This window comes from Leopardus geoffroyi, chromosome B3 (genome assembly GCF_018350155.1).
Source record: "Leopardus geoffroyi isolate Oge1 chromosome B3, O.geoffroyi_Oge1_pat1.0, whole genome shotgun sequence".
NCBI classification, from domain to species: domain Eukaryota; kingdom Metazoa; phylum Chordata; class Mammalia; order Carnivora; family Felidae; genus Leopardus; species Leopardus geoffroyi.
The window spans coordinates 34,027,801-34,041,414 of NC_059337.1; the positions used below are offsets into that span (position 1 = coordinate 34,027,801).

The 13,614-nt window shown below is 36.3% G+C and overlaps 1 protein-coding gene across 14 annotated transcripts in view; it reads left to right on the top strand.

The window, feature by feature from the left end:
* The window catches only part of MYO9A (myosin IXA), a 284,985-nt gene that overhangs the window by 174,213 nt on the left and 97,158 nt on the right, over positions 1 to 13,614 (top strand). For 7 of the 14 annotated variants that reach the window (XM_045449212.1, XM_045449210.1, XM_045449214.1 and 4 more), the window contains 4 exons: positions 618 to 937; positions 1,779 to 3,380; positions 7,560 to 7,659; positions 8,164 to 8,379. In XM_045449212.1, the coding sequence (XP_045305168.1) occupies positions 618 to 937; positions 1,779 to 3,380; positions 7,560 to 7,659; positions 8,164 to 8,379 (2,238 nt within the window). The remainder of the gene's footprint in view (positions 1 to 617; positions 938 to 1,778; positions 3,381 to 7,559; positions 7,660 to 8,163; positions 8,380 to 13,614) is intronic. The other 7 variants (XM_045449213.1, XM_045449216.1, XM_045449219.1 and 4 more) reach the window with 2 other exon arrangements.

Genomic DNA, 13,614 nt, shown 5'->3' on the forward strand with positions numbered 1-13,614 from the left:
TTAAATTGAATTTATAGCTGTAATGTCTTGTACACTATGGTTAGGGGCAAAGGAATTATGTGCCTTAATTTTTGTTGCCTTAGTTATTTTTATTTGATTGTTTCCTGAGTGATATTTGAGAGTTATATATACATTGCTCTTGCTCTGTACTCCTCTTGGATGATAGGTATCTTATTTCATATTTTATCTGTTTTATTTTTTCCTTCACTGATTTATATGATGACCGTTCTGTTCTCCTCCATAGGCCCTTTTCTTTTAATACAAGAAAATTTTTAGAATATTTATCTTTGAAACATGTGCATGTTGACCTTAAACCCATTAATATTGGCAAAACTATAGCCCAAGAAGATAATGTAATTTGTTAAAGCATCAAAAACTTTTAAATTATTTTAAGTTCTATAATTAACTTCATCGAGGTTATATTCTCTAAGAATTGTTTTAGCCAAGCATATCTGGAAAAGAAAGCTTTTTTTTTTTTTCACTTTAATCAGGCGCAATTTAGCTATTTAGCCATTTAATCTCTAATTACAACACAATAAATTTATTTTTTTTCTTTTTTCTGTGAAAATGTGGCATAAGATATGACAGCCATTTCTGTTGTTTTGTCTTCCTCACAGCGATTCTGGAGGAATTATCTAAATCAGAAGCAAGCCAAAAATGTAGCTGTGCAGAAGGATGCTTTAGTTTTGGCTAGTGCAGCCACGCTTCTCCAGTCTTCCTGGCGTGCTCATGTGGAGAGGCAGCGGTATTTGGAGCTCCGGACTGCAGCCATCATCATCCAGCAGAGATGGAAGGAATGCTATAGGCAGAGGCACATGGCTGCTGTCTGTATTCAGGCAAGATGGAAAGGCTACAGGGAAAGTAAGAGGTATCAAGAACAAAGGAGCAAAATTATCCTTTTGCAATCAATATGTAGAGGATTCAGAGCAAGACAAAGGTAATCTGTATTGTTATGATACTTACTCCTTTTCAGCTATTTTGTTTATATCTTTGCTCTTAACACTTGCCTAACTTGTATTAGAATTGGTTATGTACAATTTCGTCTTCTCCACTAGGCTGTGATGTTCCTAGTGGTTTTAACCCACATTGTATGGTCTCTAAAAGAAGCTAAACAGATACTTATTGAATTAAATTGGATTGAAAACCTACATGGTCTACAGTTACAACCACTAAGAATTGATTTTACATTAGGTTGAGTCTTTAAAATTTGGCAATATTCAGTTGTTTTTATCTTCAGAAACTTTAATTTCATTATTAAGGTTTACCTTAAAATAAAGTTATTTTTAAAATGAGAGCTTTACTTCTGAGTTAATTTATGTTTTGACTAGGATGCCCTATTAGGATTAATGTACTTAATAAAGTATCTCACTCATAGAAATAGAATCATGAAATGTGCATCCAAGTTAGTTTAAGAAGAAAATTTTGGGGGCGCCTGGGTGGCGCAGTTGGTTAAGCGTCCGACTTCAGCCAGGTCACGATCTCGCGGTCTGTGAGTTCGAGCCCCGCGTCAGGCTCTGGGTTGATGGCTCAGAGCCTGGAGCCTGTTTCCGATTCTGTGTCTCCCTCTCTCTCTGACCCTCCCCTGTTCATGCTCTGTCTCTCTCTGTCCCAAAAATAAATAAACATTGAAAAAAAAATTTAAAAAAAAAAAAAAAAAAAAAAAAGAAGAAAATTTTGAAACTTTCAAATTATTTCTTAAATTCTCAGTAAAGTGTATTCTCTCCAGTAGTAACTAAAAAATCTTTCTAACCCATTTTTTTTTTCCTGTTGTTATATAGATTTAAAGTTTTAAAAGAACAAAGACTGAAAGAAGCAAAACTAGAATTTGGATTGGCAGATCCTGAGCCATATGGAGCTCTGGAAATTCAGGGCTCAGACCCTTCAGAATGGGAGGATTGTTCCTTTGACAACAGAGTGAAAGCTATAGAGGAATGTAAATCTGTGATAGAGAGTAATCGAATTAGCCAGGAGAGTTCAATGGACTGCTTGAAAGAGTCCCCAAACAAGCAACAGGAGAGAGCCAGAAGCCAAAGTGGTGTGGACTTGCAGGAAGAAGTGATTGTAAGAGAGAGACCTAAGTCCTTAGAGGATCTCCACCAGAAAAAAGTAGGTCGGGCCAAAAGAGAAAGTCGGAGAATGAGAGAACTAGAGCAAGCTATATTCAGTTTAGAATTGCTAAAAGTTCGTTCTCTTGGTGGCATGTCTCCTTCAGAGGAACGTAGATGGTCTACAGAACTGATGCCTGAAGGTCTTCAGTCTCTACAGGGTACACCGGACAGTGAAAGCTCTCAAGGAAGTTTGGAACATCTGAGCTGTGAGGAAAGTCAGAAGAGCAAACTTGAGTCCATAATATTAGATGAAGGAGACTTGCAGAGTCTGTCACCTAAAATATCTAGCAGTCCAAAATTTGATTCACAGGACAATGCCCTCAGTTCCTCAAGTGAGACTAACTATACCATGATTGAAAAGGGAACACCCTCTGACTCAGTGCATTTGAAGAATGGGACTGTGAAGGAAAAATTGGTTTGCAGTTCTGAATCTATTACCTGTAAGCCACAGCTGAGAGACCCCTTTATTTCAAATAGTCTGCCTACATTTTTTTATATTCCTCAACAAGATCCACTGAAAACAAGTTCCCAACTAGACACAGGTATCCAGAGAAACAAGCTATTAGAAAGTGAAGAAACACTTTCAGCTCTTACTTTGGATATCAGTAGGGAAGCCAGAAAGTACCACTCCTCCGGAGAAAATCAAGTTGTCATGTCTTTGAATACAGATTCTTCTAATACTGTGCTGAAGAAGTTAGAAAAGCTAAACACTGAGAAGGAAGAAAGGCAAAAGCATTTGCAGCAGCAGAATGAAAAAGAGATGATGGAACAGATTCGTCAGCAAACAGATATTTTAGAGAAGGAGCGTAAAGCCTTCAAGACCATTGAAAAGCCACGAACTGGGGAGTTGTTCCTGGCACCATCTTTCCATCCATCAAAACAAAGAGTAGAGAGGCCGTCCTCTCTCCTCATTCTGAATACCCCAAATAAGGAAGAACCCAGTGTACTAGGGCCTCCATTAGTAACTGTAAAAGATGCAGTTCTTCCAAAAGACAGCGCTTCTGCTCACCTGTCCCAGAAGGACCGACCTGTCACCTTATTCTTTGAAAGGAAAGGAGGCCCATACCAATCTGCTACTACCAAGGAATTATCCAAGACAGACAGAATGTGTACCCAAATGAATGTAGCCTGTAAACTTTCTAATAATCGTGTTTCCAAAAGAGAGCATCATAGGCCAGCTCAGTCTTACATCCACAAATCTGATGGCCCTTCCAGAGATGGAACTACTAGGGTCATTTTCTTCACACCAAAGGACAATATAAGTATTTCCCTGTAAGTGAAATGATATTTATTTTCTGTGTAAATGGGAAACGTTTTGGAGAATTTTGCTAAGTTGCTTTAATCTACCTCAACTATTTGTATGGGTGCTGCCAAAATGAGCCATTTTCTCTGTGTAAAAAAATTCCCTTAATGTTGACTCTAGCAGGGTTCCTGAAATTGGATATAATTATACCATAGGAATCTTTGACTAAGCATAGATGGAGTTTTTTGGTTTCTCCTCATTAAGTGAGAAAGCATTTGTGAAGGTCAATACAGTGCCTATAAACATAGTAGGCTAGGCATTCGGCAAATGCTGGTTGTCTTAGATTTTTCATGTGAGACAAGTCCAGGTTTTTATTGTCACACTTTAAAGTTAATGTACTTTGTCCCAGCTCTTGGCCTATTGGGTCTTCACTGAGTACTTTATACATTTTTGGTGTGTAGTAAAAAACACAAAAAGAATAAAATTTACTATCTTAACCATTCTTAATTACATACGACAGTAGTGTTAACTATATGCACATTGTTGTACAGTGGATCTCTAGAACTTTTTCATCTTGCAAAAGAAACTCTATTACCTATCAAACAGCAACCAGCCCTTTCCCCTTACTCCAAGCCCCTGGTAACCACCATTTTTCTTTTTTCTTTTCTTTTCTTTTCTTTTGTTTTTCTTTTTCTTTTCTTTTTTATTTTGAGAGAGTGTGCATGTGTACTTGAAAGCAGGGGAGAGGGGCAGGAGGAGAGAGAGAGAGAGAGAGAGAGAGAGAGAGAGAGAGAGAGAATCTCAAGCAGTCTCCTTGTTCAGCACTGAGCCCAATGTGGCTTAATCCCACAACTCTTGGATCATGACTTGGGCTGAAACCAAGAGTTGGACACTCAACTGGCTAAGTCACCCAGGCGTCCCTCCTTGTGACCACCATTCTACTTTGTTTCTAAGAGTTTGACTACTTAAGTGGATGCCTCATATGAGTGGAAGTTCTTTATACTTTTAAGTTTTCTTAACTTGTGGTCATCATGAGAAAAGCACTTTTTAAGTGGAACATAAAAACAAAGATGATAAAATTTAAGAAATTTTATTAAGTCTTTGTTGTAATAGTGGATTCTTTCAGTTCTCCTGGGACAATGTCAGTGTTTTGTTTTTAAATATTTTTTGAGAGAGAGAGAGCGAGCGGACAAGGTGGGGGGGGGGCGCAGAGAGGGAGAGAGAGAATCTCAAGCAAGTTCCACACTCTGTGTAAATGTGGAGCCCAACATGGGGCTTGATATCACAACCATGAGATCGTGACCTGAGCCAAAATCAAGAGTCAGATGCTCAACCAACTGAGCCACCACGGTGCCACAAGAATGTCAGTGTTTAAATGAAAGGAGGGTATATATCTTAGAGCTAAAAAAAATTGAATTTCACATTAACTATGAAAATAACCTTTTCTCTCTTATCATAGCTTGAGCTTTTAAATATTTTTGTCTTTAAAATTACATACAGATTTTATAGAAACTCTTTGTAAATACGAGCAAAAAATCATTGGTATTTTTTTTTCCATTAGGGGTTTCTGTATGGTATTATGAAACGCAGTTGGACTAAATGACAGCTTGAGGTCCTATACCTGCCCATTAACCTAGAGATTCCCCAAAAGTTCAAAGACTTTGTATAAGCATATATAAGCCCATCAGAGTGTTAAAAACATTATTTCCTGTCATTCTGATTAAGTTTAGTGATGGGAGGTGTGTGTGTTGTATGTTTGTGTAGTTGTTGGATCCATGAATCAGTTCGGTGAAAGGCTTACTTATAGATTTCAAAAACATTAATCATTCTTGTGAATCCTTGTAAATTACTTTTGTCATTTTCCAAGATAAACAATCTTAAGGGTACTTGATCTAGTTTGCTTTGCCTCATTAAGATCTATTTATCTTGGGGCGCCTGGGTGGCACAGTCGGTTAAGCGTCCGACTTCAGCCAGGTCACTATCTCGCGGTCCGTGAGGTCGAGCCCCGCGTCAGGCTCTGGGCTGATGGCTCAGAGCCTGGAGCCTGCTTCCGATTCTGTGTCTCCCTCTCTCTCTGCCCCTCCCCCGTTCATGCTCTGTCTCTCTCTGCCTCAAAAATAAATAAACGTTAAAAAAAAATAATAAATAAATAAAAGATCTATTTATCTTCAAAATGATTATGTGTTAGGTTGTTTCTGTGAAAGCTTAAATAAAATTCATACTTTAAGTCTTCTTTTTTTTTTTTTTTTTTTAATTTTTTTTTTTTTTTCAACGTTTATTTATTTTGGGGACAGAGAGAGACAGAGCATGAACGGGGGAGGGGCAGAGAGAGAGGGAGACACAGAATCGGAAACAGGCTCCAGGCTCTGAGCCATCAGGCCAGAGCCTGACGCGGGGCTCGAACTCACGGACCGCGAGATCGTGACCTGGCTGAAGTCGGACGCTTAACCGACTGCGCCACCCAGGCGCCCCAAGTCTTCTTTTATTGTATAAGTAATACTATAAACCTTAGCATTTTATAGAATTGCAAATGCTGGTAATTCTAAACTATTTTATCCAGTTGCCACACTATTATAGATGAGCTCACTATGCCTATAGAGATGAAATGACTTGTTCAAAATCACATACTGAGAGAAATAGCTGGGAATGGAACTTGAGTTTCATGATTAGGAATCACCATTGGATTTCATGATTAGGAAGTAATTTTAGATTAGTGTTCTTTCTATAGAAAAGAAATGCACTTTCTATAGATAAAGTGCATTGTGGTCTTCATCTGGTTAATGAAAGAGAACAAAAAAGAAATCATGGAGAAATATAAAGAAAATGCTGTGAGTTTAAAAGTTGGCTAGGGTGTTCAGATGCTATCAAACATTGTTTCCTTGTTTTGAGAATAAATCAAAGGCCAGTAGGCTTAACTGTGGCAAGACAGATTTTGATGAAAGGGAATCTTTTAGGATAGCCTAGGATCGCTAGGTTTGATCGTGCGTTGGTCAAAAAGGGAGATACCTGAGACGCCTTTAGCTAGGAAAGGTTGCCATCTATTTTGGTTTGTTTAGGGATTTATGCATAGGGTAAAGGACAGTATAACTTTTATGGCCCCTTGGTCTTCACTTATAAAAATTAAATGGAAGATTTTGCATGAGAGCAGTTAGTCTGCCAACTTGTATCATAAGTTAGTGTGTACTTTAAACCCACCACTATGTTGGAAGGTAAGGTATGATTCTCAGTGAGCTTATAGTTCTAAGGAGAGGATAATGGTATGTTGATAAAGTTTAAGATTCATGGTTCTGAGTTAAGGTAGGTAACAGAATTTAATGATACAGTAGTCACATCATGTGGTTATTCAAGCAAAATTAAATTTTCATAAACTAACACTGTGCTATCTGTATGGCATACCTCTTTTAACTTAATAACAATTTCTTATCCTTCTAGTGTTGACTTTGTTCTGTATAATAGTTAAAAAATTTTTTAACATTTATTTATTTTTGAGAGACAGAGTGTGAGTGAGAGAGGGGGAGAGAGAGTGAGGGAGACACAGAATCCAAAGTAGGCTCCAGGCTCTGAGCTGACAGCACAGAGCCTCATGCGGGGCTTGAACTTAAGAACCATGAGGTCATGACCTGAGCCAAAGTTGGATGCTTAACTGACTGAGCCACCCAGGCACCCCACTGTTCTGTATAACAGTTTTAAAACTAAAATAGTAGATGAAAGCTACAGAGGGATTTCAGAAAGGAAATTTGCTAACCAGGAGGAACCATCTCAGTATAAAACAAAGTAATGGGATCTTCATCACTTAGTAGCTATTTATCAGGTATTTTATAATGATTAGAATAAAAGGTCCCTTCTAAGACTAATTTTAAAGATTTGGGGACGTAGTATTTTCCCTTATCAAATCCATCTGTTTTCTTGAGCTAATTCTGCTGCTACTATTCTTAAACATATATCATAGTAGAATATACCCAGTGATTATCAGGGACAGGCTTCTAATTCAGTCACATATGTTAATTCTTGATAATGCTGTTAATTAGGATAGGCAGAAAAACATTGATACGTTGTTTTAGGAATTGGATAAGATCTGGAAATATTTATGTGATTTTCTAGAATTCTTTGACTTGGCTTGTTAGGCTATATTTCATGTTGTACTTTAAGACTGTTGCCATGGGATGTCTGCTCGGAATTGAAATGTAATCCTGTTGTTTTATCTTAAGTGTCAACAAGGAAGCCTTAAACAGTGGAAATCCTCTACTCCATAAACAAGATGAACCAAATTGGAAACCTGTGAAATTAACTGGGCCGGGCCAAGGAGAGGTAAGTATTGAATTTTATCTCTCTTATGCAAAATAGATGCACCTATTTTGGAAATTATTATTCTTATAAGTAGAGCACCTCATTTATGCATTTACTCCCAAGTGTTTATGGGAAAGAAGCAATGAGTTAAGTCTGTTATACTTAGGGAAGTGTACTTTAGGGAGGGAATGGTGACTAAAATCCCAGATTATGTTTACAAAAAAGATGTTGCTTAAAGAAAGAAGGCAATTTATGCAAGTGGCTTTGGTGACATATTATGGCGGTGAAAGATGTCTTCCTTGGCTATGGAGAACAGTGTAGATTTAGCTTCCATTTGTGTTTTGTCCAGAGTAATGTATATGGATTGCTTTTGGTTATCTCTGTCACTTCTAGAAGAGAGGATACAGTGGGGTGGAGGGATGTTTCAAGAAATTCATGAGCTCTCAGATGTCTTTCATTGGCATCGTCTCCAAAAAAAACCAAAACAAAACATTGTTGTGTTATTTGTTTTATCATTTGGTCAAGCAGGTTGCCAGACCGGCCCATAAAAAGAAAGCTCGAATGGCGCGGACGCGCTCCGATTTCTTGACTAGAGGTACTTTTGCCGATGGGGAGGGGGATACAGAGGAAGATGATTACGATGACATTATTGAGCCCCTTCTCTCCCTTGATCAAGCGTCTCACTCTGAGCTAGGGCCTGCACCCAGCCTGGGTCAGGCCTCTCACAGTGACTCCGAAATGGTAATTTTACAGCAATATAAGAAATACAGGGAACAAGCAGATCTGATGGGAATAGTGAGTAGTTTTTGCTAATCTAAAGCTAACCTTCGCAGCTTCTTCCTTGTATAGTGGTTTGTACAAGGGAAACCTCAGTGAACACAGCAATAAAACTAAACCTTAATTTAATAGGACCAGATAAAGGGCACTTTAACAGCATATATATCAAATCATAAATTAGGGGAAATTAGGGTTATTTAATTTAGCACTAATGTAGTTTTTCTATTATATCTTAAAAGGTCTAGATCAGGGGCCCCCAAATTGTTTTCTGTAAAGGGCCAGATAGTAAATATTTAGATGTTGTTGGTCAGCTCTGCTGTTGTAAAGTGAAAATAGCCATAGATAATAAGTAAACAAATAGGACTGTGTTCTAGTAAAACTGTTTACAAAAACAGTGGGCTGTATTTGACTTGCTGGCCGTAGGTTGCTGATTGATCCTCGTGTCTAGTGAATAGGGTATGTTGTTAAATAATCCAATTGCTTTTAACTGAAATGGTACTCTCCTTTTTTTGTTTTTGGCCTTTAAACTTGCTTCCCCTCCACCATTATTTAGTAATAGAAAATAAACATGATTTTTTTTAAGTTTGTTTATTTTGAGACAGAGAGAGAGAGCACACACAAGCAGGAGAAGGTCAGAGAGAAGGAGAGACAGAATCCCAAGCAGGCTTCTCACCATCAGCACAGAGCCCAATGCAGGGCTTGAACCCATGAACCGTGAGATCACAACCTGAGCCGAAATTGAGTTGGACACTTAACTGACTGTGCCACCCAGGCATCCCTAAACATTAATTTTTTAAAAATGTAATGAACAGTGCCAAAAATGTTTTCTTGGACCAACCTAGCCAGGCAGAAGTCTGTATGTAATGTGAATTTGAATTAATCACAAATTATAACATTGGAGTTATGTTTGAATAAGGCTACACTTAGTCAAAATATTTGACCAGGAGTATAACTTTATCATCATATTTCATCCAAACTTAGGTATATATAGTTTGACAAGTATGAATGTATTTATGGATATAAAGTATTTGATTTTGGAATTGTCCTGGAAAATATACTATATAAAGAGTCTGTTATGTCTAATATGTACTAAAACATTATCACTTATCAAGTGGAGTGATATATATGGTTTATTTCCATGCATATCCTTAACTAAGTTGGGTTTCTAATGTTATTCTTTAGTATATATTCATTATGGGAGAAAAATTTTAGGTTGGTCTTTTGACATATTAAATATTTCATTTTTGAACTGTTGTAAGCTGTTTGTGCCAAAGAATTAAATCTTCTGCTAATTTCTAGAATACCCTCCTTGTCTTTATCTTCCGTTAGATAGACCCTATTTTTAAATAATATTGATAATCTAAGAAGAAAAAATAAAAATAGAAAACTGTATGACTAGGTCTCTAATTAGACAAATGAGTCTTTACCCTGAGCTAAACCATAGGGCTATAAAAGTTAGCAACAATCTGTGTATCTATTAATATATATAACTAGAGCCAAAGCCCTCTCTTCAGTGTAAGGTAAAGTAACTCCATTTTGGAGGTGCCCTGTTTTTGAGTTACAAATAATGAAACTTACTCTACCATATGATTAGTGGTTAAAGATGAAATTATGTTACAGAGCAACTAATTTTACTAAAAAGTATTCTTTTTTTTTTTTTTTTTTTTAGTGTAAATAGGGAGCATACTTAAATTATTCTCTAAAGTGTACATAGATTTTTCATTTGTGGAAGAACTTAGCATTGTAATTGCTGTTTTGTTCCTGAGAGTTTGCTTTGTTACAAACCTTAGTCCTTTTGGTGGTAGAATTCTTCCTCACTGAAAACTCTTACTGAGATGAGCTGGAGGTTGGGCTTTCTGCTTGGAGCATTTGGCCCCATTAAGGGTTCTAGCTGGTAGCCTCTGCCTATGATTCTGTTCACCTGCTTTTGACGGTCACTGCATGCCAGTAGTTGTAGAGCACTCTGTATCCCTGCACAGTGTATATAGCCCCCTTTCCAGCTTTCTCACTGTCCTTCTGTTTCATCACTAGCTATTTTAGGAACAGGTGGTGGTGTTTGTTTCTGGTGGACACTTGCATGAAGCAGCTTTGCTTTCTAGAATATGCTGATAGATAGTATTGGGGTTGGGGGTGGAAAGGGTAGAGACAATTTAAAATGGGTTTCTGTTTGTTTATCTTGAAAATATGCCGTGTTCTAATGTTATCTGATACTATGAAGATGAAGACTAATTGTTTGTAAATGGGAATTCTCAAAAATTCAGGTATCTCCAGGATTTTAAATAGGCTTGATTTTCTAGACACGTGGGTTTTTAAAAACTGGATTTTTTTTTTTTTCCTGGACAAAGTGATCCTGTCACTTGCGACATTCTCTAAAAAGAGTGTCATTCAATCTTGGAAGAAGCCGTCTTACCTTTCCACTTGCAAAATAACTGATCCAATGGGATAAAAACAGTTATAAATGAATTACCTGAAGAGGATTTGATAAGCACTACCTCCTGAATTCATCAGTGGTTAATTAAATTAGCATTAATTAATTGTTACCTGCTAGGAGGAGTGGAAAGAGTAGCAGTTTCCTTTTTTTTTTTTTTAAACTTTCTGCCTTTAATTCTGCCATTTGAATAACTATTTACTCTCTGTATGCTGCTCTCACTCAGTTCTTCTATCCGTTGTGTTGGCTTTTACCCAAGAAGAATATGTTCTGTCACATAATATTTAAAAAAAAGTTTATTTAATGTTTTTATTTATTTTTGAGAGAGAGAGAGCGCACAAGTGGGGTAGGGGTAGAGAGCGAGGGAGACACAGAATCAGAAGCAGGTGCCAGGCTCTGAGCTGTCAGCTCAAACTTGTGAACCGTGAGATCATGCCCTGAGCTGAAGTCGGACACTTAACTGACTGAGCCACCCCGGTGCCCCTGTCACGTAGTATTTTTAAAACCAATTTTTATATAGTTTTTAGTTTCTCAATATTCTAGATGGTAAGTGAGTTAGTCACATCATTTCTATTCCTTATTAGTAGGATTGGTATAGGTAACGTTATAGTTTCCTCTGTCATTCCCTAGATGGAAAATAATCATCTCCGTGGGCATGATTCCTAAATAGCTCTCCAAAATTTGTCTTCTTTATCTCCAGTATGATAAATTTCTCATTTTACCCCAAACCTGCTGTCACTTCCTGTTTCTGTTTGTTATTCTCTGAGATAGTCACTAGTCCTTGTCTTTGTTGAATTTTCCTTCTCACCACCACTCTCTCCACAAAAAATTGCCAGAAAAACCCGTAGATAGAGCAATACTAAGGTTTTTAGCTTATTTTACAGTAAAGGAAAATCTACCTTGGCTAGGCCTCAGAAAGGGGAAGCCAGGAGAGGATGTTTATAGAATTTTAGAACCTAGGCTGGTGATTTTGAGATGGGTCTTGCAAATTAGAAATCTGGTTGATATTGAACAGTTCATGACATGAAAGGTTTGGATTGGCAGTCCCAGCACAGCAGCCATACTGTTGAATATACTTAGTATTTATATATGTATTTCCCCCCACAGAAGTTAGGGATGGTTCATAGCATTGCAACTCTCTGCTCTTTAAAGATTTGGTAGAATTTCCCTGTGAAACCATCTTGGATTGGTACATTTTTATGGTGTAATTCGTTACTTCCTATATTTCTTCTAGAGAAATTAGTCTTATAAACTTTCTATCTAAAGGGGTCAATTTTGGTAAATAATTTCTCTTATGAAATTATTCATTTCATCTAATGATTCAGATTTATTTGCATAGAGGTCTGGAAATAATCTCATGATTTTTAAAAATTTTGTTTCAATGGTTATTTCCCTTTTGTCATTTCATATTTTATAGAGTTGTGTTTTTTCATTTTTTTCTTTAAGTTAGCTAATCATTTGTCTTTGTTACTTTTTCCCAAAACAACAGGATTTTTGTTTATGATACCTAGTTCCCCACCGCTTCCCCGTTCTCCACTGATTTCTGCTTTTACCTTTATTATTTATTTCCTTATATTTTCTTTTGGTTTACTGTCTTATTTTTCTACATTTTTCGTGGGGAATTTAATTAATTTATTGAAGTTATTTTTATTGATACAGGTTTTTAAGGCTGTGAATTTTCTTCTGATCACTACTTTAGATATATCTTGTTTATTCTAATGTGTTTAAGTCTTCAATTACTTTTTGAAAATCTGTAATTTCAGTTTATGTTATTTTTTACCCAAAACTTGCTCAATAAAAATCTTTTAGTTTTCAGAGGAAGAACCTTTTTCTTTTTTAGCTTTTTTTTAAATTTCTAGTTTTATTGTATTGTGATTAAAGAGTATTTGTAATGCTTCTAGTTGATCAAATTTATTGGTTATATTCTTTGTTACTTAATATGTGGTTAGTTTTTGTGAATGCACCTTGTGCATTTTTTAAGAAGGTATATATTATGTATTCATAATGTAAAATTTCAAAATATAACCATAATTTCTTCCTTACTGATTAGGTTGTTTACCTTCTATATACTTACTATTGTTTATACAGCTATCTTTTACAGAGACTGTTATGTTAAAGTTTCCTATTATTCATTGTGAATTGTGGCTTTTGGTATCAAAAAGTGTCCTTTGTCACATTCAGTGCTTTTTGCTTGAATTCTACTTAAATAATAGTATTATAGCCTCTGTTTTCTTAATTATTTCCATTTGCCTAGAGTACTTTTACTCATCCCTTTATTTTTAGCCTTTCTGAACCCTTTTGCTTTAGATGTGTTTTGTATGCATTATAGTTGGTTCCTACTTTGTGAACCAAATTAAAAATTTTTTTTTACCATATCAATGAGTTAAATCTATTTATATTTATTGATATAACTGATAGCTTTGGTCTCAACTCTTATAATTTTATGTTGTTATTCTGCATTATGCTAAATTTGCTGTTTGTTACTTTTTTATTTCACTTTTTTAAATTTCTTTTGATATGAGGTGGTGTGTTCTTTTCTTTGGGTTTGTATATAACTTTTAAAAAATGCCCTTAATTTATCATATTTTATTTTATTTTTATTTTTTTATTTACTTTTTTAACATTTATTTATTACTGAGAGACAGAGAGAGATAGTACATGAGCACAGGAGGGGCAGAGAGAGGAGGAGACAGAATCAGAAGCAGGCTCCAGGCTCTGAGCTGTTAGCACAGAGCCTGACATGGGGCCCGAACTCACAAACCATGAGATCA